Raw genomic sequence first — 27,421 nt, 5'->3', positions numbered from 1 at the left:
GTTTCTGAGGCTTTTCCACCCTGACAAGAATACAATTATAATAAAAAACGCTGAATTCTTGGAATTTTTGGCATATTACCGACATAAAATAACAGCTTTTGGCAGCTTCATTCCAAAATATCGGCATGAGCCCTCAAACATCCATATTGGTTGAACTCTAATAATGACATTATAACTAGAGTTAATGTTTTGTTAGAAAGAAAATTGCAATAGAATTAACAACAACCCGTCAATGGTGAGTAACAATTATGATAGGGTTGCATTAGTGGTTTCATGAGATACATGCCGATGTCATTAAAAATGTAATCTACTTCTCACTGTGAGAAGAAAAGGCTACTTAATGTGAGGTGTACAGAAACCTGACTGAAACACAGCCAAGTAATCATTGCGTTCAAGTTTTCTTCCCTTTAAACTAAAATGTTGAAGTTGCTTCTTGGCTCCATATGCTTTGTAGACAATCGAGTAGGATGTACTCACGGCTAAGTAAGCTGTCCTGCCTTCCTTTGGTCTTGTCCTTCTTTTTGCTGACATCCCAGCCGTCGAAAAAACTCTGCAAAGCGAAGCGATCACAAAAGAAGTTAAGACATTACGCGCAGAAGCAAGGACAAGGCGCCTTTGATGCCTCCCCGCGAAAAGCACAATGGAGCGACTTAGCTAATGCGTCGCCAAAGTGTTACCCCGAGGTTGTCTGAGTAACTTCACCATCGCGGCGTCTTTGCCAAGTCATCAACAGACATCTGCCGCGGCATAAGCGGAGCGGAGACTGAGGCTGAGAGCTGACACGCCGCGCTGAGAGATGGCTGCGGCCTTGAAGGAAGAAAAGGCGGAGGGAGCCCACCGGAGTCATTCTCATTCCAGACGCAGTGTGAAGCCCCGCCGCCCGAAGAACCCGCCGCTCTATAATACCTCAGTGTTAAAGTGCTAAATTTGTGACAGCTGTTTATGACACCCATCTAGCAAATCTGCTGGCGCGGGAGAGACGAGTCATTGAATCTAAATCAACATTATGAGTGATGGAAGAGGAGGGGCGGCCGGGGGAGGTGGGGGGGGGGGGGACAACAAAAAAAACACACCGATATGAGCTTCGCCGGGAATGCGCGCAGAGGGGCCCCGGCTCGAGTCGTGTCACATTCTGTCGCGTGTTAAGTCGGCCTGATCCTCCCTTCTGCATCGGCGGGCACATTCCCGGCACTCGTACCGCGGCGAGCTAAGTCCCTCATCAGCGGTGCGCCGATCCCCCCGCCCCCCCCCCCCCCCCCCGGGCGAAGGGGCCAAATTGGGCCCACCTGAGGCTCCCGGACGAGCCAGGGAGAGCATGCTGATCAGGGGATTACATCTGCCACTGGGTCCTGTGCAGGTAATGCCGGATCTAATCCTGTTTAACAAGCCGCCCCTCGCCCGCCGCCGTCCGTCCGTCTCCCTCTTTCCCTTCGAGCCTCGCCGACGCCCCGCTCACCTTCACACACCTCCGCTTTATTCAGAGCTACGGCCTGATCTCATCAGCCGCCGTCCGCATGCTCGGCACGCGACGCTCCTCGTCCCCCCCCCCCCGTGGTGACACCAAGGTGGGGCTACGGATTGGTCTCTTCGTCCGTCACGCACCGAAGCTCAAGACACCACTGATTGGATTTCGACCAAACTTGGTGAAATGATGCATCTAACCACTGCGTTAAGGGGGTTTTAAAATGATACCGATTGGTACATGTAGGGCGCTACATTGTTCATTTGTCCATGTGTCACTGATCCGATTTTGACGGAACCTGCATATCATCACTATGTTCCAGCATGTTCAGAATTCTGCATATTGGCCCAAGGTTGGCCAATATGCCGGCCCAAGGCTATGGATCGGTGTGTTTGTTCATCCATTCCTTCACTACTGATTGGATTTTGACTAAACTTTGGGAAATGATGCATCTCACCACTGCATTATGGCATTTTTTAAAATTAAACGGATTAGCCTAAGGAGAGCGCTACATCGTTCCTTTGTCCATGTATCACAGATCGGATGTTGACGAAATTTGGAGCAATGATGCATCTCACCACTGCTTTCCAGCCTTTTAAAAAGGACACTGATCGTCCCAAGGGGGGCGCTAGAATTTCAAGTCAAAACCAGGTGACATATTTGCTACTGACTGGCCCCGAGGGGTCTACATCACTCGAGGGGGGCGACGCGTTTAGCGCTGCCTTGTTTATATAGTGGCTCTGTTTACTCAAAGTCAGATTCCAGATGTTGGCTTCCTAGTGCAACGCATACTCTACCCACAACAAGCGCCTGTGCCATTCACAAACCCCCACAATGCCTTGCAACAGGTCTGATCAATGGTAGCAGCACGACCCTGTGGGAAATAAGGGTTATGAAGTCTGACAGCAGTGTGCACGCTGATCCCCTTCATCTTGTTTATTTCTCCAGGCGATGGGGAGCCAGACTGAGGAGTGAAAAAGCGACCCATATATTGATTTTGGGGGGGGGGATTTGTTGGCCCCTCAGGGGATAGCTTAATGAATCGAAAAGTGCATCTGGATTCCTGCAGGTGGAGGTGCAAAAAAGACTTATCGCCACCGGCTGATGAGGAGGACTTGATATTAGAGTTCAAAGAAAGCTAAAAGAAGTTACTTTAAAAAGCCTAATTAGTCCGCACAGCGCCAGAAGTTCAGTGTATCTGCATTATCTCTGTAATGGAGATGAAATAAGAAAGCATTTCATTTCTCTCTCATGAATATTAAAAGCGTCCAGTTGAGGCTGCACCATGTACACAGTAGTTAGTCTGCAGTATTACAGAGACGGGGCGCTGTGCACTAGCTCTACCTTAAAAACATAAGCCAGCAATTCCTGAGCGATGCCTCTAATATATTTTTCATTTTTATTACTTTTTCTTTCCCAGTCGGAGGCAGGGTGGTCTAGTGCAGTGATTCTCAACCATTTTCATATCAAAGACCCTAATTTAGTCTGAATTAGGTCCATGGACCTCATTTGGAGATCATTTGATCTCCAAATGAACCCAAATCTGAGAATATTTTTATTGTTAAATGATTTTCTCCAGAATTCCATGATTATCTGTATTGCAGGTAGAGTTAACAGTGAAACTATGATCAAAATAGTCATACTTCTACATTCTGTAATTGTGTTAACTTGTTGTAAATGAAAGGTTTGTGTGACTGGCATGTGTCCCTGCTGAACCGACACGATCCTGCTCAGTCGCTCTAGCTCGCTTTTCGATGTGCAATCGCTGACTCACAAATCCCACAGTCCCCCCCCCCCCCCTCTCTCTCTCTCTCCCCCCCCCCCCCCCCCCCCTCACCTCGTACTCCTGTTTGAAGCCGTACCCCTCGGCAGTCTTCATCTGGTTGATGTGCTGGAGGAGGTCAGCCACCCGTACAGCCGGGTGGAGCTGACCCGTGTGATAAGGCGAGCTTTTCCTCCGACAGTGGCGGCGGGGCGAGCCGCCCAGCAGGCTGCTCGACTCGTTCACCGAGCTGCGCTGCTCATCTGGACACACGCGCACACACACACACACACACACACACACACACATACAACCGCGATGTTGGCAAACATTTCAAATCCCCAACACTGACGTTTCCGATGTTATGTTCTAACCAACAAAGATACTGCTCTTTTTATTAATGTATGTCTCGACTCAGCCGAGTGAATAGTCTGGAGGGCAGCTCAAGGAAAAAAAAAAAAAAAGTCAGCATTTCTACAGAGACGTGACTGCTGACTGGCACTGCAGAATATTCAAACAGACAAGAGGAGATTTCTCTGTTGAGAGCGCCTCACGGTCTGGCAGGACCTTATTGGAGGCATGCGTGGAAGTAAACCTGGCTGAAGGTCGGGGGAAGAAAAAAGGAGCTTCCTCCCTCTAGACCCTTTCTCAACAGGGGCGGCAGGTTCTCGCCGTCTTACTTCGAGCGTTGCAGCCGTGGGCGTCCAAGAAGGAGTGGGCCATCCTCTCGTCCTGCTGCAGGGTGCTCTGCTCCGTCATGCTGCAGTCCAGCGAGCTCAGCTTGCGGCTCTTCTCCTGCCGGTAGGACATGGCCGCCTTGTTGATGGCCACCTTCTTCCTACTGTAGAGATAACAGGCGGAGAGGAGGAGGGGGAGGGGGGAGGGGGGGGAAGAGAGGACAGGGAGCAATAATAGAAAGAGGGCAGCAGAGAAGGGGGCAGAGTGAGAGAAAGACAGGCCAAGAGATAAGGAAGAAAGGCGGGTGGAGGGTGAGTGAGGAGATGAGAAATTGGACGGAGGGGAGAAAATAAGGGCTGAGAGATTGAAACTGGACGAGAGGGGGGGAAAGTGAGATTTGGCGATAGAGAGAGAGAGAGTTGGAGGGGTGGGGGTGGTGGCAGGTGGTGGTGGTGGTGGTAGTGGTGGTAGGGAAGAGGGGGGAGGAGGGGGGGGGTCTGTGCTAGAGGATGAGGTGGAGATAGCGCAATGCTCATTTCCACTCCTGGGCTACAGAGGGCAAGCAGGGGGGAAAGATGGCGTCAGGGCGTCAGGATGGAGGGTGGAGAGAGAAAGTAACTTACGGGTAGTAAGGGTAAGAATAGAAGTCCCTTCTGATTAGCATGAAGGAGGAGGAGAGGAGAGAGAGAGAGAGAGAGAGAGAGTGAGGAGAAAAAAGAGAGGTGACCATGGTTTATCAAGATGGCCATCAGAGAGACAAATGAAGATGCTCAGTGTGTTGGAATGTCACTAGCAAGCCGTCGTGGAGCAGGCGGGGACGACTGAAACGCCCGGATAGACAAAGTGTAACTCGGCAATCGCGAAACAACAGTTTCTTGCGGCTAAATATAAACACGTCTGCTCTCTTTGCCCCCGTGTGGCTGTCTACTTCGCATTGTGCCGGCGAGATTGGCCCGCTGAATCTTATCAGTCACTCCCTTCTTCCAGACATCCCCATTCATTCTGCCTTCTATTCTTCCTGAGCAAAACCCCCAGGGCGGCGGAGTTCTTCTCTCCACAAAAAGCAAAAAACAACCTTCCTAACCAATTACTAGCCCATCCACTGGCACCTCACAGCTGCTCGCCTCATGTAATTGAGTGGGCAATGGAATAACATGCCCCTTGATGAAATATTTCACACTCAGATGAGTGTTCCACCATCGCCCGGCGAGCGAAAGGAAGAATACACTGCAGGTGCGATCGACGACAGAGGTAATTTGCAGGTGGAAAGCAGCCAGCGATTCCAGTGCTACCAGACTGCATTTGAATTTCGGGTGTGTGCTCAGCCAACACGCAGACCTTGAAATTAAAAGATGAGATGAAACACAAAAGCTTGGCTGAGGCAACGGTGGGAGAGTTTAGGATTAATGCTCTACCATTTCACTAACTCTGGTTGGAATTCACTCTCATTGCCAAATGCTTTTCTCAATAGACCTTAGCTGCCAAAGTGGGATAGAGATAAATTTACTCCTCTGGATAGGCTACGCAGGAACAATACCAACTTAAGACTGCCGTTGCGGGACTTTAATAGGCTCTTACCCATTTTAATACCAATAGGTCAGCAGACACAAAGACACACACACACACACACAAACATTTTCACATCCGCTCACCCCTTCTTGACAACGATGACGATGGCCCCCAGGAGCAGGATGAGGACCACCAGACCGCCAGCGCAGGCCCCCAGGATCAGCCCCATGTCCTCGGCATGCTGGGATACCTCCAGTGCCCGCTTGGAGTCTTTACAGGCAGCTACACACCGTGACAGAGGGAGAGAGGAGAAGGAGGAGGAGGAGGAGGATGCATCTGTGTGTTACTAAACAAGTCCGCCTGTGTGAATGGCTATAATTGCAAAAAACATGCGATTTTACAATTGCTACGTGCAGCATTTTGACACCATGGAATCACTACCGCATTAATTTTGAGACATTAGTGTAATTATTGTAAACAAACGAGACCATCGCTGAGAAGATTGGCAGCCTCTACCTGCCTCTATGCTGCATTTTGCATTTGAGTGCCACACGCGGGTCGGATTTGGCGGGAAATCTGCCGGATTGCTTTACGGCACAAAAACAGGAAGAGGGCGCCGTTCTTCCGGTAGAAACGGAGCGAAAAGCTTTCCGTTTCTGGCAACGGCAGTGAAATACGGACGGAAAAAATCGCTTCCAACGTGTTTATCCTCTTCAGTAAAGACAAATATACCAGAAAGGGGGTAAAATGTAAGTACCATAAAAGTGTGTTTTTGTGTAGTCCAAATGATCCCGGCTCGAGCCGCCCGGTGATAATATCTTTAGAAAACGTCTTTGTATACTGCAGCTCGCGCTCAAGTTTAATTTATGTAATATGAGATCAGTGATGGATACAAACAGGTTGGTGTTGTTGCAGATGGTAATGGAGCCTCCTAATCCTGGCATGGTTATTGTACTGCTCCGACAGCAGAGAGGACGGGTTATCAGTGTAAAGCAGCCCATTACCCTCCTCACTGTGGCATTATATCCACCTGGCTGCTTCAAACAAGAGGGGAGGGAATGATCGTATGCCGCTGGCTTCGTGGGATCCGGTTCTAGCTTACACCGGAGAGCGCTTCCGGCTTAAAGGAGTCGGCAGCCAAGTGTATTACCATGCGCTCTACACACTGTGCCGGAATGAAGAGCTCAGTAGACGGCATCCGAAAAAGGGCTGAAACACTATTTCCGTGTGATATTCTTAACTTAAGCATCTAGAAAGGAGAGCTGAACACGTTTTTTTTGAGTGAGACGAGACGAAGCTCGCCGGGTTATCTCGCTGGATGGATGCGCTCCCCCCCCCCCCCCCGTTCAGGCAGCTATTTTCCCGTGGCAGCCTCCCACCCATATGTCACAGTTCTCGCCGCGTTTCTGTCCATATTCCCATCACAGCCGAGCCGAGAGCGTGAAATCTCGCTCTCAATGAATCATCTGGGCGCCCCGCCGCGTTTCTCCAAAAGGTGAAAAATTGGCATTAAGGAGGAATGAATTGGGAGGAGCGGTATTACACTACTGGCGGCGCACTCGTCATTAACAAGCCATCGCGCTGATGAGAAAACAAATAAGGCGGGGGAAGAAAACAAAAGGCACGGAGATAGAATCGTTTATGAGACTTCAGGCCTGTCTCAAGCAGTTTGGCAGTACAGCTGAATAGCACGACGTCCCTGTATTTTTCGCAAAGCCCGTGACGTTTTCCACGTGGGAGTTATTGCCTTTTGCCCAAATCCGAAAAGCCTTTACAGTGAGCTAGACTGCTGATCTTGGCTGCCTCAGCTGTGGATTGGTGGTGACTATAGCTCCGGGCAGACAATACAGCCTGACAGACCTGCTGTAATCTCACAAATCATGCTGGATGAGTCAGTCTGCTTTAGACTCATATTTGGAAATAGGTTGTTATGGTAAATTTCGCTGCACCAGAACATCCAGCGGCGGTAATGCAGGGAAAAGCCGCCGGGTGTGAGAGAGGTGCGGCGATGAGGTGCATATTTGCTCTTCATTTCCTCCAATTAGTCTGTAATTAATGGGATATTGTCCTTGTGTCAGCAGAAAGCCTCATCCTTTCATTATACACATAAACATTATCCAGCTAAGTTGGCATGGCAATAAAGTATTGCATCTTGAGAGACAGAAAAGACATACATACATTCATTTTTGAAATGTCACAAAAACTAAAATGCAAATTAGGTGCATTTCTATCAGCTGGGGTGAAGTGAATAAAAACAGCTCCCAGCAGACAAATGGAAAGTCTTTCAAGAATTTGATTGATTGATCTTTGGCAAGTTGTCATTGTGTTTTAGTGTCAGCTAATGCTGGCCATATTTCATGCTTTCATCTGAAGACAAAAACAAAGAAATGCACTTGGTAATAGTCTAATGCGCAGGTTCTCAACGTGGGGTCCGGGGACCAGCAGGGGTCCTTGAGGGGGTTCCAGGGGGCCCCCAGCGAAGTGATAAACTGTTAAACTTCACCATTGTTTCATTTACAAGAAGTTGACACGATGAGAGAATGTAGAAGAATGACTGTTTTGATCATATTTTTACTGTTATCTCTCTACCTACAATACAGATAATCATGGAATTCTGGACAAAATCATATCTGACAATAATAACATTCTCAGATTTGGGTCAGAGAGACAAAATCTCATCAAATGGGGGTCTGTGGCTCTAATGTGGACAAAATTAGGGGTCCTTGATATGAAAAAGGTTGAGAATCACGGGTCTAATGCACCGACTAATGGCCATACAACCATATGGAGCAACAGCAGTTATGATATTTATGTAGGTAGTGGTGGACAGATATTTTACACACATTTCAGCACGTCCAAATCCACTTTCCAACTCGTCGTTCCAAGCCTACATCACTATTTATTTGAATTTAAATGCATTTCCATCACAATATTATACAATTTCTTTACCAATAAAAACGATATTGAGGAAATTTGACTGAATTTTGCCACTTCCAATCAGCTTATCTAAGTCCATACATCATACAGCTTTTCGAAGTCCATACATCATACAGCCTTTCGAAGTCCATACATCATACAGTATCGCAAAAATGGACTTGGATGGAAACCCAGCTACAGAGGCAGAGACAGAGTGAGAGAAAATGAAAACGGGACCTCTACGCCACCTCTGAGAGAAATGGAGTAACATCACCATGTCCTCTGAGCCCCGCCACAGCCATACACACACACACACACACACACAACTAAAAAGATGGCTCCCTATAAATATGCCGGCAACACGCCTCTTCTGCTTATGTGTCGCGCGCGCAGACAATAGCACGGCGAGGCCCTTTGATGTCATCGTGCTTCAGATAAGAAAGGGAGAGTTCAGGGAGCGGAATCCAATTTAATAGCCCCCTTTCTCAAGAGTGCTACAAACTTCTCACATAATTCAGTAGGGAGAGGAAGGGAGAAAAACTCCAATTCACCCCTCCCCCCCCCCCCACACACACACACAGGCCTCTCTCTCCCTCTGCCTCTCCCCTATTGTTTGAACTGAGAGGCTTCTATCTCTCTCTCAAGCAAACACTCTTGGTCTCTCGCTCTCTGAGGAAAATAAAATATGGTGCTGCATTCTGTATTTCAAAGCCACTGGAGCCCACGAGGGGCACGCCAAAATGTCAGCGTCAGTGATTCAAGAGAAAAGAGAGTGTGAACATAGATGCATGTTTGCTTTCACCTTTCCTCTTGTGTCTCCTGCTGAGGGGGAGCTCGGCGCGGGGCTTCCTCCCCGCAGCACCCAGAACAACACTAAGTCTATGTCAAATCCCCTAAGCGCCAGTCTGATCCAGGATAACTGTCGAAGTCTCTGACATGCACCCTGTGCCACATATTTGACACCACTTGAATCAGAAACATTCCTGCAGCAGTTATGATTAACTGCAGAATCACGGTTTGGCCCTATCTACATGCTACGTAGCATTCTTAAACATCATTATATATCATTATCAGTGGTGGAAGAAGTACTCTGATCCTTTACTTAAGTAAAAGTACCAATACAGCAATGTAAAAATACTCCATTACAAGTAAAAGTCCTGCATGAAAAATCCTACTTAAGTAAAAGTACATAAGTATTAGCAGCAAAATGGAGTTAAAGTATTAAAGTAAAAGTAGTGGTTTGGTCCCTCTGACTGATATTTTATTATATATGACATCATTAGATTATTAATACTGAAGCATCAGTGTGTAAGCAGCATGTTACTGTTGTAGCTGCTGGAGGTGGAGCTAGTTTGAACTACTTTATATACAGTTAGCTAGTTTAGTCCAGTGGTTCCCAACCTAGGGGTCGGGCCCCTCCAAAGGGTCACCAGATAAATCTGAGCGGTCGTGAGATGATTAATGGGAGAGGAAAGAAGAAAAAACAAAGTTCTGATACACAAATCTGTTTTCAGTTTTTGGACTTTTTCTCTAATCTTTGATTTTTGCATTTATTGAAATGAAACCATGTGAGGTTTAGAGGGAAAAATCACTATTTGGTGGAGCTGTTAACAACTCATAGACATCTGAAATGTGACCCGACTACACACTGCTTTTTGTAAGACTTGTATTTCAAAAGCTTGTTATATTATCCATTGTGTCAAATCTCCATCTGAAAAGTAACTAAAGCTGTCAAATAAATGTAGTGGAGTAGAAAGTACAATATTTCCCTCTGAAATGTAGTGGAGTGGAAGTATAAAGTAGCATCAAATGGAAATACTCAAGTAAAGTACAAGTATCTCAAAACTGTACTTAAGTACAGTACTTAAGTAAATGTACTTAGTTACTTTCCACCACTGATCATTATACTTCAGATTAATTGTGATGCCTTACTGTAAAGAAATGAGACCAATTGGCAGGCTCTATCTCACACCAGTGGCATTGTTAGTGCTAGCATTTCTCAAAATGAAGACCATAACATACTCTGAGACCATTGTGAAAAATACATTGGTACTCAAGGATCGGTGCTTTCATGGTTTAGGTCCCATCTATTAGAAACAAACCCTTGCATCTTGGACTTGGTCTTTGGTGTGCCACAAGGCTCCGCTCTGGGCCCGCTGCTATTCTCTATCTACATGCTACCTCTCGGCGAAATCATCCATAAATTTCCATAAATTAATTTTCATTGCTAAGGGTTAAGGTTAAGGTAAAGGTTGCGATGGTCTTGTTTACGGTAATTATACTAATGTCTCAGCATTAATGTGATAATTTATTAAAGTTAAAATGATAAATGTAGTATCTATATATTTGAACAGGAGAAAATTGTTACCTTTGCGAGCTATCCGGATGCAGTTGATTCTGGTCTCCTGAGAGAAACAGGAATGCAGAATGAATTAATTTGGCTGGGTGGCATGGAGACACAATGATCAGAAGAAGAAAAAAAAAACACGAAACACAGGGCAAGGTAATTACGAGTCAGACTCTCTCGATCCCCGATCTCTAAAACATACAACAGTGTAGGCGACCATGTGTGTCAAAGTCACCTAGCCCTTTGCTATGTAAGGGAAATAATTGCAATTTCCAAGTGGGTGACCTCTGCTCCCCCTTCACCATGTGCGGTCCCTCACCCGGGTCGACTCATTGGCTCCCATTCCCCCCCCAAAACAGCCACCCCTGTCCCAGAGGTAGAGGGGCACATTATCGAATTAAGATTTAAAGATGTTAAATCAGGCTTTATGGGCAATTATGCTAATCTGTGCTCCGAGATTGGAGTCGGAAACCTTTCACCTAAAACGGTTGCCAAATTGCCTTTTTTTTAATTGAAAATCTGTTTCGAGTGGATTCTCATCTCCCCTCATGTCTTACAGTGACAGATAAGTCATATTTACCCCCATCCCGGGGTTATTAAAGCACCTGCAGGTAATATGTCATGTGTCATCCCGTCCTCTGTCAAGGTGGCCTTGTGGCCTCTTGGCACAAAACCACCACACTGCACCGTAAAGGATGCAACTGTGCCTTCCATCTTGTCAAGGAGGGAGATATAAATGGCAGCATCCCCATCCACATGCCGATATATCCAGTCGGTAAAAAGGGGGGATGAGTGACAGGTAGCTCCAGATGATGAGTGATGATAGTGCGAGGCTGCATCGGGGGGCTGGAGGGGAAAATACCAGCAGGCTGGATGTAGAGCATCACGATATAGCCGCCCTGCTAATCCTTTCATTTTTAGCGTAATGGATAGCAGCAATCTAGAATTTCTAAAGAGCCAAATGATTGGTTCAGACAACCGTGTGTGTGTGTGTGTGTAAGAGAGAGAGAGAGACAGAGGAAGAGAGAGAGCGAGTTTGTTTTGTGTATTGTAAGGAACTGGCAGCACCAATCACGCATCTTTCAAGCCCCACTGAAGGCATATCTGCCAAGGCAATTACTGTTTCAATTCAATGGCAGCCCATGGTCCACAGTAAGCCTACATCTAATTTATCCAAGGTAATTGTCAAAATAATTTGTTTTTTTTCCCCGTCCTCTCTCACTAAGCAGCCCACCTCTTCTGAAACAGCTATAGTTTAGAAAATTGATTGGAGATGAAAATGTTTTCAGGACAAAATAGAAAATCATCAACATGAATTGTAATAGCTTGTTCTGTCCTCTGACTTCTGTCAGAGCTGAAGGAGGAATTGCTATTCCAATGGACGGTCTTGGGGGAGGACTCATCCCAAAAGGCTTACTGTTAACTCCAGATCAATAGGGAGAGATTTCAATCAAATAGCAGAGGCACACTGGACCTGGACCTTGACGTTCTCCCATGGCTGACTGCTGCAATACTGGTCTTACAAGCCCTGCAGGCCCACCCAGCAGCCTCTCCAGCAAAACACCCCGAGGGCCGCGTCTGCAGCCTCTGAGGCATGAGATATTATTGCCTAGATGAGAAGCTACAGGCAGCCAGACATAGGCAATTCTTCTCCATATGAGCCTAATGATTTAAACAGTTTACTTTACGTTGCACCTGTGCACACTGCCCCGGCGCATTCCTTATTCATTCTTGAATCACTTTTCCACTTCCTCGAGGAGCTACTTCTTCCATTTTTTTTCAAAGCCCCGGAAGGCAGTGTTTGCTTTTCCCCGAAGGAATATATTCTTTAAGTTAAAAAAAAAAAAAAAACCCTCAGAAAGAGCTCGAACGTGAGGGGATTTTTACCTGAAGTGGCAAAACAAGCGAAACAAAGAAGTGGCAAACAAGAGCGCACGCTGCATTCGAGAAATAATTATTCGAATTATCTTCCAAAAGCTGATTCATTTGCTTCACTTTGCTGGTGTGATGTTCGGGACCGGGCGGGGGCGGAGATAAAGAGAGTAGCCAGGGGTTTGCAGGGAGATAAAAGAAACGTTTACATTTTCTTTTTTTTTTTTGAGAGAGAGAGTGAGAGAGATGACGATTTACCAGCGGGACATAATTCACCCGAAGCCATCCTAAGTATGCATAAATAATACACACGTGTCACCACATCGGGTAACAGATAACGCCTTCTTTGTACAGGCATTCTCATTGCGAGTTCCTCCTTGTTTTCAGTGCCTCTAGCGCGCCGCCTCCCGCCTCCTGACAAGCTCCGCGCAAATCGAAACCGACTGTCAGGGTTGCTTTTTTTTTTCCGAAAACCCCCGACAGCCTCGTCACGTTAACGGCTCCTCACCCCTCTGAAGTTGCTGGCGGCCTGGAAGTAGATGAGGTAGTTCTTGGTGGGGTCCAGAGGGCTGTTCCAGTAGCCGTTGTAGGTGTGGTTGTCGCCCACGGTGAAGGGCGTGGCCTCGGGCAGGCTGCTGGGGGCCAGCTCGGCGGTGTAGTAGTGGGGAGCGCCTTTGGCCTGGGCCTCGCTGTGGGAGTTGGCCGTGGGGAAACAGTCCACGGTGCCCAGCTCCCTCCTCCGGACCCGCCGGGACCCGTCCTCCTCCACCACCACCACCTGGTAGGCACTAGGGGAAGAGCAGTGTCGGGGCTCAGTACTCATCATTCAAAGGTACTTTACTTCCTACTCCCGCTACACGTTAACCTTGCTTTTCCGATTGCGTCGTTTCTTACCTTAGAAAATCACAATAACTAAAGTTAAGTCTTATGATTTTGAGGGGGAACCACACATCGCTGTTGAGCCTTTCCCGCTCGATAAAAAGCAAAGCTTCCAGCCGGAGAAATTAGACCTTTCGGCTTCAGCTGAGAAGGCGATGACAAATGATCAAAAACGAATCAGTGGATGGGGGCGGGATATAGGTTTTTGGATAATTCAACTCACATTTTCTGTTGGGGTGGGGTGATTGATGACAAACAAAAAGAATTACTTGTTTTATGATGGCTGTCATATTACTGAAATTGAAACTAATTCATTCCAGTACTCTCTTACCTCACCCAACGCTGGAGGAGAGCGTGCTGTTTGTTTCACCACACAATATGTTGCTTATTTCTTTGGACTATGACATTCATGCAATTCTCATACATCATCTATAATGGAAATCAATCAATTGAACCCAACAATGATGACCCCAGTAATAATCCACCCCTTTTTCATATAAATAAATGTCAGTTTTGCTACCTTTTATTGCAGACTCATACCATACTGTAGTGATTCAACCTATAGCCGGATCATAAGCTTTCACATTTTCTGCGAGGGCGTCTCTCTTTCCCGGGATAAATCCTCCGCTGCACAGGAAGTGATGCGTTTTACGTTTATGGCAGCAACTACAGCGGATTGTTTGGGATAAATTTTAGACGGTAGAAGCAATATAAGAAGCTGCAGTCTATAGAGCGTCTTTATTATTACAGCATGTTGGGCTGGTGCCTATATTGAATGCAAAAGTTGTCACCAAAATCGAGAAAAAAAAACAAGAATTTTGCAGAGTACCACTTGAAAATAAACACCTCGTAAAAGGTAGAAATATGACCTTATTAAATCGTCTTTAAAAGGTAATTTAACACTGCTGATTTGGAACATTTCATGCATTCTTGAATGGCTCTTTACAGCGCCATAAAGGTTCTACGCGGCCATTTCAGCCTTTCTAAACTGGTTCTTTATAGCGCTGAATGGGGTTCTGCTATGGTATAAGCCAAAAGAGCCATTTTCTGGTCCTCTAGAGAGCCCTTTCTGAGTGTAGCTATAAATGTCATGGTGTGGAAGAGCGGTGAATGAATGCTGGCGTAGGAGTGAACCCTGTATTAGTTGTACCTGACAGGAGCCCCTCTGCCCAGCGCCGGGCGCAGCAGCACAGTGATGGTGCTCTCCGACTCGCTCAGCGGAGAGGGAATGTCTTCATAGTCAAACACCGGGGCTGCGAGGGAGGAGGAGAGGTGGAAAGAAAAGGAAAAAAAAAAAAAAAATGTGGAGAGTTGAGAAGGAGAGCCCAGGTGTAAGCTTGAAGGCAGAGGCAAAAACAATGGAGCTGGTATAGAAAAAGAACAGTATATATAATATACAGTAAAGGACACAATATTTTGAGAAATGAAAATATGGAAGTAACAAACCACATTTACTCTTGTTACTGTAATTGAGTAGCTATTTTGTGTACCTGTTTTAACTGAGGTATTATCAGGGATGCAGTGGTAAATAAAAAGGCGAGTAACCTGTGACCTCCAGTCGGTGATGATAATACGGCAAACATGCACCAATATCAACAAAAATATTGTCAGAAATGCATTTTTTCCCCCCCTTAAAACACTGTATCCTCAAATAACTTCCATCAGTTTGATACTACTTACTATGACGTGTACTATGAATTTACACCATGGATAATAGGCTTGGGCTGATATTTGATATTATCGGATCGCGATATTTCCAGAGATATTGAATATCACGGGATATATATTAAATTTGATGTAATTTGGAAGAAATACAACAGCCTGCCAACACCCCCCCCCCCCAAAATCCAAAAAACAGTGAACCCCCCCTCCATCCCCCTGCGATAATATTGTATATCGCGATATTTTGGTGGGGCAGTATCGTGCTCAATTTTGGATATCCCCCAAGCCTAATGGATAAACTATTCCAGTGATTCTCAACCTTTTTCATATCCAGGTAACAGAGAAACTATGACCAAAACAGTCATTCTTCTACATTCTCTAACTGTGTTAACTTCTTGTAAATGAAATAATGCTGAAGTTTAACAATTCATCAGCTTGCTGGGGACCCCCCTGGAACCTCACCTATTCCACATGTGAAAAGGTGGGTGAACTGAAACTCGGTGGGTTCACCCTCCACCGCATCCCTGACTAATCCACACTGCTGCATTCTAAATCACATCACTTGCAGTTGAGTCATTCTGTAACCTCTAACCATCGCATAAGAAACAGGCCGATCCTAACGGTGCTGAATGAACCGCGCTGATTCATGCCTCACTTCCTCTTGTAAAGCATTTGAATTAAAACAGTGCAGTTCAAACCCGAAAATCACAAGTCAAATTTTATTCCGGTGCTTTTCCCATCCCTGCGTACAGCACACTATATTTATTCATTACCGATCCGTATCCCTTGTGTACTGTACTGTACCGAGGCCTCCCACGCAGCGCCATTGACTGATGATGACTGGAACGGCGGCCCAACCACAGAGAAAACAAGAGGCCCTTATAATATAATTAGGGCAGATCTCAAAGCCGCGCAACCTCAGCAGAGCTCGGGGGAACAATAAGGTTGAGTGTTCCCATCTTTGTTTACTATAGGGAGTGAATTAACTGGAGTGCGCAGTGAGGCGAATGGTTATCCTGGTAAAAACAGATAAGCTGAAACAGAAAGACGTGGAAATGAAAAATGGGAGTGCTTCTGCTTTTGGAGCCGCTTGTAAAAAATCTGAACCTGAACCACACACACACACACACACACTTGCGCACAACAGCTGTGGTGTGCATTATACATAGGGGTGGCGAGTAGTGTTCCAGCCAGTGCATGTTAGGTGGTTAAATCCAGCATGCGTTATGAAAAGACTAATAGCGCTACATTACAGATTCATGATTATGACCGACTCGGCGGAGGAGTGAGGCCGGCTTTCCCGCTGGGCTTTTTTTTTTTTTTTGAAGGCAGAGCCAGGAGAACATGTGAAAGGTTGAATTCAATACCTTGACAGCAGTGCGCCCGCCTACCTCCGCTCTATTAAAACCAGTTGGAACAGGTACCAGATAATAGGGAAGGAAATAGGGTTCGCGTCGTTTTTTTACGGGAGTGCGGGGTCACGACGTACGCACGAGGGGGGGTGGGGGGGTGGGGCATTACTCATTTTCATAACTCCTATTTTCCAAGAGGGATTCAAACAGAACCATCCAAGTTGAACCTTTATAGTCCCACTTTAATTCAGGCCCCGCTGTTATTTCATTACGCGCGAGGCGGAATGCTGTGTGGCTGTGGGGAAAAAAGAAAAGAAAAAGATAATTTGTAGTGTTTTAACATATCAATAACGTACAATCGAGTGCTGTTCAGCAAGAGGGAATCACGAGCCGTAATTGCGTGTTCGCTATTGTCCGTTAGCGCTTTGCGTAAGCACACACCTTTTGTTGAGAAAAATGGGGCAGCGCTTTCTTTGAAGTGACTGAACAATGGCTGGAAAAAAGAAAATAAAGCCATAATTCAACATCAAAAGTGAACAAATAGCTGTGGGCTCAGCTGTGACTGTAAAGTAGACTCCAACTGGCATGAATCCACAGGTGCCAGGAGTATAGACTGATGTATCAGTTTGACAATATATGGGCTGATATTGGATATTTATTAAAAATCAGATCTGGTCCAGTCAGTGTCGTCTACCTCTGATATGATGGATATTATGCAGTTTGTTTTAAGTGGATTTCTAATGTAGAATTGATCAATACTACACTAGTTGTCTATGGGAAGCCCTTAACCTGAATTGATTAATGAGACATTTTGATCAGATTCCATACAAGTGTGCATGAATATGTTTTTTATTTTTGTTTCCCATGGTCTAAATATTATTTCAGCTGCTTTTCCAATCTGACAATTTTCATGAAAAAAAACAACAACAAATATTCAAATTTAAATATATTGAATATCGGCAGAAAAATACCAGCTATGGCAGCTTCAGTCCAAACAAAATATCAGATTTGGTATAGAACTCATATCAGTCCAACCTTTGCCAACAGTACCATGCAGAATCCAACCTTCCCCATCCTGTCCTCCATTCTCTCTCTCTCTCACACACACACACACACACACACACACACACAGGTTGAAGCGCGGGGCCTCACCGGAGATGTTGGTGGTGATCTCGGTGAGGGCCGTCTGGCCGAAGCCCTTGTTGGTGCGGGCGCGGACGGACACCAGGTAGGTGGTCCCCGGATGCAGGCCGGAGAACATGTGGTAGGTCTCGTTCCTCAGCTTGGACACCGTGCGGCGGGGGCCCGGCACGTTGATGCCCGGGTCGGACGACTCGATGCTCTGGTAGCTGATCTGGGAACGGGGGAACAGAGACCATCGGATTCAAATATAAAGAGCTGCAAATCAGAGCGGAGGACAAGTTATGAACTGTCAGTCGGTTGATCAATGATGGCCGAACCTCTTCACCACCTCCGTCCTTGCCAAGAAGAAGACACTTAGGTTCGAGGAGTTTACTGATGTAATGTTAGATGATTTCTGGATGATGAAGACCTTCAAACTTTCAAAAATTCAAACAGTTATCTTTTGCTGCTCCAGTGCCAAAGCTTAGTGCAGCTTTAATATACTGAGCCAGATCCTGAATTGGATTAAGGTAACAGTAGCCAAATCCGTACACGCATTCTTTGATATAAAACTTCATAATAAGCTTGTCAAATGGGAGCGTATCCATGTTCCCAGGGTCCTATGTTCCCAGGGTCCTAGGTTCCCAAGGTCCTATGTTCCCAAGGTCCTATGTTCCCAGGGTCCTATGTTCCCAATGTCCTATGTTCCCAGGGTCCTATGTTCCCCAGTTCAATATTCTGTTAACGCACATTAACCCTCCTATTGTGTTCGGGTCAAATTTGACCCGTTTCAAGTTAAAATATTTCATAAATATTATCCAAGGCTTCAAAACAGCTATATAAACACAACAAAACCAATGGTTATTATTTTATTTGATTTTGAAGGTCTCTAAAAAATATTGTTGCATCTGTGGTGCTCTGGGTCAAATCTGACCCGGCAGAGAATATTAAAGAGTCTGGGTGGTTCTGTGGATAAAATTTTACTCAAACTCTCGTTTGGGTTGGGTTTGATCCACAAAACTACCCAGAATGTTTTATTGCTGCATGCCATACTATTAAAAACCAAAGTTCTCTGTGGGTCAGATTTTACCCTATTTTTGATGATTTGATGATTTGGTTTGGGGAACATCTTTTTCAGGTTCCCATTATGTGCTATATAGAGCTGGGGAACATAGGACCCTGGTAACATAGGACCTTGGGAACATAGGACCTTGGGAACATAGGACCTTGGGAACATAGGACCTTGGGAACATAGGACCCTGGGAACATAGGACCTTGGGAACATAGGACCTTGGGAACATAGGACCCTGGGAGAGCACATATGTAGAACTGGGGAACATAGGACCCTGGGAACGTAGGAATGACTCCTGTCAAATATGTACGATGTCTTGAGGAAACTCTTCGAAAACCGCATCAAAGTGTCCGAGCGCGCGTCCACATTTGGCTTCTGTTAACGTTAGTATTCATTATTGTGCTGTATAGAGACTTCTCTGCAGCTATAGGTTATTCTTCGCCCTACCTGAAAGAGCAAACTTCCACGGCGTTTTATTTTAAGACTCTCCCTCTCATGCGAAACTCTTAATCTTAGGACGACTGCAAGCGAAGATGTCTGCAAACAGCGCGGATCTAATAAATCTTATGCTGAAGTAAGTCACTGATAATCAGACTGTTAGGTAAGTATTGTGTCACATCCTGACTTTAGAGAACACTTGGCCTGAATTCACACGCCGCATGCTGGAGCAGTTGATAAGGCGAGGCCAGATAAAACACAAATAGCCATGCACGGTTGGTGATGTTGTGCACTGTCTGGCACTGATTCGCCACTGCAGATGATCTGACAATATGAATGAAGAGCAGATGATAAGGATAACATGATTTTTCTTTTTTACCGCAGTGTGCTTTAGTGTGAATATTAAGATCCATCCACTTACGGGAGTCAGCCAGCCAAGTAGCCTTAAACGCTGCCTTTTCCTGTCCTTTCCTTTCCTCGCTCCATACATCCTTCCCTCCCGCACAAACCTAATTTCCCTCGCGCAAATTAATTTCTTTCACTTCACCGTCTCCCATTCTTCCTCACAGTAAGCTCCCCCAATTCACTGCGCCGCACCTCACTCCTCCTCATCACGGTAAATTCATGACTTCTTCTCATCGGGTTTTACACCTGTCGCTCTGAATCGCCTTTTTCAAAGACTCACTTCTACACGCTCACGCTCTGCCGTCGTTTTCATATTAACTCTTGTAATTCCTTCTCTTTCGACGTCTCCGTCCGTCCATCTGTCCGTCCGTTCATTCGTTTGTCCGTCGACGAAACTTGGGGAAACGGTGCGCCTCGCTGCTGCGTGCCGACATTTCTAAATTACACTGATTGGTCTAAAATCAAAGCTCAAAACAAGGCGACACATTTGTTACTGATTGGCCCAGAGGGGGACTGCATGATTCGCGGGGCACGAGATGATTGCTGTTCCCATTGTTTTCTTCCCTTTTCCTCGTCTATAAACCTTTCAGTATCGTAACTCGATCTCTTTCTCCCTCCGGTTCTCTTTGTCTCAACAGGTTAAGTGTGATGTACGTCTCTTTTAACGCCGCCTTTAAAACCGCCTTGATGTAGAGCCCTACTCATTCCACTCCGCCTGCCTGTATTTCCTCATTTTGCCTTTTCTTTCCTTTCTTTGCGGACTGAAAACATTGGCTAAGCTCGCCTCTTTTGACTTTTATTGAAAACTTAATGCCAGAATGGGTTTTACCATCATGGTTCGTACATCTACTTACGGAAAAAGCTCCAAAGCTCATGTTACAGAGGTCTACGGTTGATATGGGGCTATCAATAATTAAATATAAACATTTTAAGTTGCCCCCTTGCGGAGGCATCTCTTAGGCAAATAACTAATTATAATGGTTGTCCCCCATGCAATTACAGCCTGGAGTCTGTGGCTCAGCTTCATTACCATATGAACATGTACAGTAAATCCTGTGAACTGTGAAAAGTGGGTCCTCCCCACTCGCGTGGCCGAGGCTCATGTGTGCTACCAGCGGCTGGGAAAACAAAAAAAGGAATGCTTGGGGAAATCAAACACGGGAAGCAGCATAGAAAACACTGAAGAGGACTATCTCTAAAGCATGCAGAGGAAACACCTCTTCTTTGATCTGAGTCATTATACTGAGGGAGGATGAATAAAATAGACATTGGCAAGGGGAAAATAACATCCCACACCTGTAAGGGATTAGAGCGCGATGTGAAGGCAGCTGATCGCACTACTGTATCTTTGCGGCTGCTGGATTTCTTAGCATGACTAACAAGGTTTAGGTATCATACCTCATACTGAGTGATGAGGCCGTTGGGCTCCACGGGCTCCTCCCACTTGAGGAAGATCATGTCATCCAGCGGGGTGAAGGTCAGGGATTCTGGAGCGATGCCGCCAGGTACTGCAGCGGGAGAGAGGAAAAACAGCCCTCTCAGAGACAAACACTCCACTCCGGACTCGAGTTAATGGACTCTTGTGCAGGCGTGCCAGGGGGTAAAAACCCCTTGGAAAGAGCGAAGAGGCAGAGGGCCGGAGAGGGATGGAGGAGGACGAAAGGGGAAACGGTTTAGAGGGGATAGTGATGAAAGGGATCCGTGGACCGGCTTGCTACCGGGCCTCTGGATGAATTGAGATTCTGGCTGGTGGCCCCGAAGGCTTCTACTGCCTGATAACAGAGCACCATGTCTAGGAGGATGACAGTCTATTTTTCTTCTTTAGTACCTCACTGACGAAAAAACAGGAAAGTGAGCCTCCCTGTGAAGTGCCTGAATACTTTGCTGCATTGCATTTGGCTTGATGAAGTGCATATTCTGAAAGGACTACACTAAGTTTTTGGGAGACTGGACTGTTGGTCAACTTCCCATAAGTGATGAGAACAGAGACACAGTGCGCCATACTTTAGCATACACTATGTTGAGCGATAGTAGGCTCCATGCTAACACTTTAGCATTCACTATGTTGAGTGATAGTAGGCTCCATGCTTTAGCATGTTGAGCGATAGTAGGCTCCATGCTAACACTTTAGCATTCACTAAGTTGAGTGATAGGCTCCATGCTAACACTTTAGCGTATACTATGTTGAGTGATAGTAGGCTCCATGCTAACACTTAAGCATTCACTATGTTGAGTGATAGTAGGCTCCATGCTAACACTTTAGCGTATACTATGTTGAGTGATAGGCTCCATGCTAACACTTTAGCGTACACTATGTTGAGTGATAGGCTCCATGCTAACACTTTAGCACACACTATATTCAGCAATAGTAGGCCCCAATGCTAACACTTTAGCATATGCTATATTGAGCATTAGTAGGCTCCATGCTAACTCTTTAGCATATGTGTTGTGATAGTAGGTCACTAACATTATGAGAAAAAGAGAACTTGTAGCAGCTCCTAAAGCTAAATGGTAAGAATCTTAGGTGGATATCACACCTGCATCGTTTGGTGCAGCTTTACTAACTTTTTTACTAAGTTTCAGATCATTTTGACAGGTGTGAACATGGCATGTGGGAAAATGTTCACCAAAAATCGGCAGTCTCGGCCAAAAGTCTGACCAAAAGAGAGGAAATGGTGTGTGCAATGTTTTGTTCGTTCATGGCAGGTTGTTTGGGTTGTTTTTAGCCAAATTACAGCAAAGAGGGAAGACTTTACTAGCTTGGTCGGTCTTGTAATCACCTTGCCGGAAGCGACCGTTACTAACGATATTCTTTTGTCTTTTTTTCTCCACGGTCTGTTAGGAGGCACTATGTTTGTAAAATCTAGGCTATACACTCACACTCATGTGTATAGCCTGTTCTTCTGTCTAGTTCGTACTTTTCCAAAATCATTTGACCCTTAATTGTATAGATTGTAAGCATTGAAATCTCACAAGCTAGAGGGTTAGGGTTAGGGTTTAGCAAAACCAGCTGCCCCAGAGCAGAAGTCTGACCAATCGCAGAAGACTATGTCGTCAAATTAAAAGTTCCGCGGAACACTACAGGGTCGTTCAATGGTAAAGTATCTGTCCATAGTTCTGCTTGATATAATGTGAAACGAACTGGACCAATGCTATGTAACAACCTTGCAAACTCTGGGTCAGACTTTAAAAAGACTATTACAGTGTGAAAATGCCCTTAAATAATATGCATCTAAGTCTGGCAGATTTATGTCGGAGATTGGAAAAATTTACACAAAACAGGAGTGCAGGCTGGAAAGTGAGTTTTGAAAGTCAGAAATCTCAGCTCCTGGCCAAGTAGTCTTTGAGTCACTGGTATTGATCAACAATCCCATCAACCCCTGCAGATGTATTATGGTTAATTTGCGCTATGGGGCAGTAAAGCTTTTAATTATTGCCCCTTTAACTGCAAGGGCGGAAAGCTGGATCAAAAAGAGCAATACTCATGAAAAACTGCAGAATTGCAGATATTCTAATCAATGAGTGTATCTCTCCCTCTCTCTTGCTCTCTCTCTTTCCCGAAGTGTGTGTGTTTTTCTGTGTGACAGAAGCCTGACTGGCGTTACTCCATGTCAGCTCCATGCAATAACAAACCTCTCGGCCTGCCTGTTTGCCTTAGAAGCTGCAGCTGAGGTAGGCAGAGCACACTAGAGGCAAATCCTGCTGTGTCCATGAATCCCTGACAGCCAAATCTGCTTCCTGCGTGCGCCACAGCCACAGCGTAAGCAAAGCATTACACCAATGTTTGGCTGTCGAGCCCAATAGGAAATGGGCATGAGAAACTGTCACCGGATGGAGCTCAATTACTGTAGTTGTGAGGGTGATGGTGGCTCTCCTTATGACAGGGGGATTGGGGACTGTCAGAATGGCATTCAGTGGCTCAAGGGAAACTTCTCATTGGTGCTGACATTCCAAATATCATAGGTGAAAAAAAAGAAGCATGGTTTGTTTTTATGACACATAAGATTTGTGTTTTAAGAGTCACTTCTAAACCAGTCAGAGCAAATGAACAGAACTGCAATATGATGCTGCATGCGGTTATGTTATTCCAGCAGGAAGCAAAAATAAAAAAAAATCCTTCAGTATTTTCCATCTATTTCCTCCTGCCTAAAAGACAGCAATGTGTAGGTCCAGATAATTAAGAGCGCTCCTCTGTTTTTTTTTCCATATCTCCTCCACTGCCTGCTATTTTCAAGTGCTGCTGTTAAATTGAGTGTAAAACCTTATTACATTTTCAGCAAGACGGCGAAAAGTATGGGAAAGCCTTGCATTTTGAAGATTCGAGAAAAAAAAAAAAGAAGGAAAAAAAAAAAAAAACGCTGCCAATTTCATATCACAATGTTCCATGCCCTCATTCCTTCTCACTTTCTCGGGCAGGGTCAAGAATGTCCGTGAGTGGCATTTCATTACGTTGAAAAGTCCCGCTCGTTCTACATGAGAATACGCATTTGACCTTCTGTTCTTCCGGTCCGTGGGAATTTGCATTCGAATGTGCTTAATCTGCTGATGTACACAGGAAAATATTAACACAAAGATAAGCAAAATCATTTTACCATTTTGCTACTGGCCATGGCCTTGCTGATTAATGTTTCATCGGGCTCCATTTAAAAGGCTGATCTTCTATTTAGTTACGCTGATCCAGCTTATTTTATGAGTCAATATTTGTGTTTTTTTATTGGTACTAGATGACTACAGGCATGAATTTGTGTTCGCACTGCACAATAATTATCTGAGCATGAAAGAGAGAACTATAAAACAGAATTTAAAGCAGTTCTGTTAGTGGTTTTTCCCAGTGACCCGCGCTGAGTAACTATGATAATAAAGAGCTGAAATGAATATATCCCTGTTGTCCATCGCTATAAAATCAACAACTAAATGTCTTATTCCAGCAGACCGCGCATCCTGTTGCCCCAGTACACACTGAGTAACGTGAAACCGCCCACTCACTGTCTTCCTCGGTCTGGAAGGTCACCTCTCGGCTCTCCTTCTTGCCCTCGGGGTTGGCCAGCGCCAGCCGGACGTGGACGGAGCGGAAGGGCGGCAGGTCCCGCAGGGTGAAGTGGGACGTGTTGCGCTCCACCGACAGGCACTCGCGGACGGTGGCGTTGTTCCCCCCGCTGCCCCCCGTCGGCGTGGAGTAGCGGTAGCACAGGGACAGGGAGTAGGTGTGGCAGCGGGTCAGGTTGTAGCCCAGGGGCTCCCACTGGAGGGCCAGCTGCCGGGGCTGGATCTCGGTGGCCGTCAGCCCCCGCAAGGCACGCATGGGCTCTGAGCGGGACAGGGAGGCAGAGAGAAATGCATCACATGGAGGGAGATAGAGGGGAGTAAAAAAAGAGGGAAGGAGGGTAAGAGATAGATAGAGAGGCAGAAACTCTGTAAGGTAGGGATGGGACAATATGCTTATCTCACAATACGATACAATACGATACCCAGTGGTGGAAGAAGTACTGAGATCTTTTACTTAAGTAAAAGTAGCAATACAACAATGTAAAGATACTCCACTACAAGTAAAAGTCCTGCATTCAAAATCTTACTTAAGTAAAAGTACATAAGTATTGGCAGCAAAATGTACTTAGAGTATCAAAGTAAACGTACTCATTATGCAAACTGTCCCCATTTAGAGAGTTATATTTTTCATAAATTATTGGAATATTAATACTGATTTATTGACATACATGTACATGTAAACAGCAATTTAAAGTTGTAAACGTGAAGCTAATCTTAACAATTTAGCTATACTTTTGGGTAGTCTAATCTATAACAATGCTATTTTATAGTTATTTTTATAAAGATGATCAAATGTTTTAAATATAAAATATTGATCTGAAAAGTAACTAGTAACTATAGCTGTGAAATAAATGTAATGGATTAAAAAGTACAATATTTCCCTCTAAAATGTAGTGGAGTATAAGGACAAAGTAGCATAAAATGGAAATACTCAAGTAAAGTACAAGTACCTCAAAATTGTACTTAAGTATAGTACATGAGTAAATGTACTTAGTTACATTCCACCACTGACGATACATGATACAGGATTCACGATTTGATACAACCACGATACGCTGTAATAAATAAAAGTTCAATAACAACAAAGTGTGATGGTGCAGAATTATATGTGTGTTGTGTTTCACCCCTACATTTTGATTCATAACCATAACCCGACACCAGAATTTGATTTTGGCAAACAGAGAAAAATCTACAGCATCTCAATTAATGGGGATGGGATACACGTCTCTACTGCAGCCCCATTTTGAAATTAAGGCTGATAAGACAACCATATTTTTACATAAAAACCCCTTTTCTAGTGGGCGTGCTGGTGGCTCAGTGGTCTAAGGCGCGTTAACATGTCAATGTGACATCCTGGGTTTGAATCTGTCATCCGGCATGTCATCCCTCTCTCTCTCCCACCCGATCGGGGGAGACATTAAATATTGAAGCTTACTTTTCAAACTTGTTACAAGAGGTGACAGAGGGGTAAAAAAAAAGAAAAAGAAGAAAAAAACAGCCTAATAATATGGATATCTTTCTGTATACTGGACTGAATATGTGTGTCTACGTAAGGTGAACTTGTATATAGCCCATGTTTAGTTTAGATATGTTTGTGTTATTTACGTTAGTTATTTTCAGTATTGTTATTATTATTATTTTCATTATCTCAATTGTAACCCCTTGTAAAGGAAACTGTCAAGCTATGTTGAAATATTTTTGATGTAAAAGGGGATGTGAGAAATAACCAAATAAAAAATAAGTTTAAAAAAAAAAACAGCCTAAAGAAGTAAGGGAACTTATACAACGCAGCAATACAAACATCCCCCATCTCTCCTCCCTTTTATTCCTAAAGTCAATGACGTGAATCCGCACTAGACCGGAGCACTGTCCTGGCACGGCGTGAGATGTGAAGCCTAATTACCGCTGTCATGTGTGAAAGCCGCGATCGGACATCTCTCGGTCCGCCCGTCATGTGAAAATGTCCAGTTCCGAGCGCGTGCGGAAGGTTATTTCTGTCCCGCAGCCCGGCCGGGGATCTCTGAGTACTGCTGCTGAGGCATCGGATAACCGAGAGGAGGGCAGCTGCCCCTCAGCGTGGCGTGGCGTGGCAGGCAGTGGAGGGCTGCTGACGGCTGGTTGGGTGGTTGGGGGGTTGGGGGGGGGGTGGGAGCCAGACTTGTAGCCCCGCTGCTTCACTAAACATAGATAGGGAGCTGCTCCATGAAATGAGTGCAGCAATGTCAAAAAGGAGACAAAAGTTCTGAGGCGGTGGAGAGCGCCCTTGCCGCTTTGAAAGATCTTCGCTCTTCCCCCCCCAACAGGGTGAAACTTACATAGAGTTTGACTGACATGTGTGTTTTGGAAGGCCGACACTGACGCAGATATTTTTGGATTGAAGCCGATAGCGGATATTTTGCACAATAAGTGTATTGTTTCCCCCAGAATTTTGACCATGGGACACTAAAGCTTTCATTAAAACTTTCCATCAAAACCCAGGATAATCATAAAAATAACTAGATCAGGTATATTTTCTGAAGAGAGTGTGATTGTGCTTGTTGAAAAAGCAACAATCTGACTTGAAGATAATTTGGAAGTCAATGAGTTGCATTAATAATTACACTGATTACATTTCTCCAATATGATACTTTGGAGATTACATTTAGATTAAATGTATGTGATCTGACTACTTTTAGATTACATTCAGATTAGATTTCTGTGATCAGAGTACTTGTAGATTACGTCTAGTAATCAGTTCAGTCTAAGGGCTTCCCACAGTCAACCAGTGTAGTATTGATCACTCATACAGTAAATGCGTAATCAACGGTCTGCCACCAGACACTCGCTGGCTGCTGGTTCTCTGCCGGAGACGCCATTACTCATCATCTGTCCTGTCCTGTCCGGTCCTCCACCAGTCCTG

The 27,421-nt window shown here is 45.2% G+C and overlaps 1 protein-coding gene across 1 annotated transcript in view; it reads right to left on the bottom strand.

The window, feature by feature from the left end:
• Positions 1-27,421, bottom strand: part of LOC139667819 (receptor-type tyrosine-protein phosphatase U-like) — a 66,729-nt gene that overhangs the window by 22,588 nt on the left and 16,720 nt on the right. The window contains exons 6-16 of the mRNA XM_071547294.1: positions 24,463-24,783; positions 20,875-20,984; positions 17,592-17,793; positions 14,576-14,678; positions 13,055-13,334; positions 10,696-10,732; positions 5,555-5,693; positions 4,526-4,555; positions 3,905-4,065; positions 3,300-3,487; positions 478-550 (exon numbers count right to left, since the gene is read on the bottom strand). Of these exons, the coding sequence (XP_071403395.1) occupies positions 478-550; positions 3,300-3,487; positions 3,905-4,065; positions 4,526-4,555; positions 5,555-5,693; positions 10,696-10,732; positions 13,055-13,334; positions 14,576-14,678; positions 17,592-17,793; positions 20,875-20,984; positions 24,463-24,783 (1,644 nt within the window). The remainder of the gene's footprint in view (positions 1-477; positions 551-3,299; positions 3,488-3,904; positions 4,066-4,525; positions 4,556-5,554; positions 5,694-10,695; positions 10,733-13,054; positions 13,335-14,575; positions 14,679-17,591; positions 17,794-20,874; positions 20,985-24,462; positions 24,784-27,421) is intronic.

This window comes from Centroberyx affinis, unplaced genomic scaffold (assembly GCF_046629955.1).
Source record: "Centroberyx affinis isolate AG114_WGS23_722 - 3 ecotype Tasmania unplaced genomic scaffold, CSIRO-AGI_Caff_v1 ptg005782l_1, whole genome shotgun sequence".
Classification (NCBI taxonomy): Eukaryota; Metazoa; Chordata; class Actinopteri; order Beryciformes; family Berycidae; genus Centroberyx; species Centroberyx affinis.
This window is presented reverse-complemented; position numbering and strand designations above follow the sequence as displayed.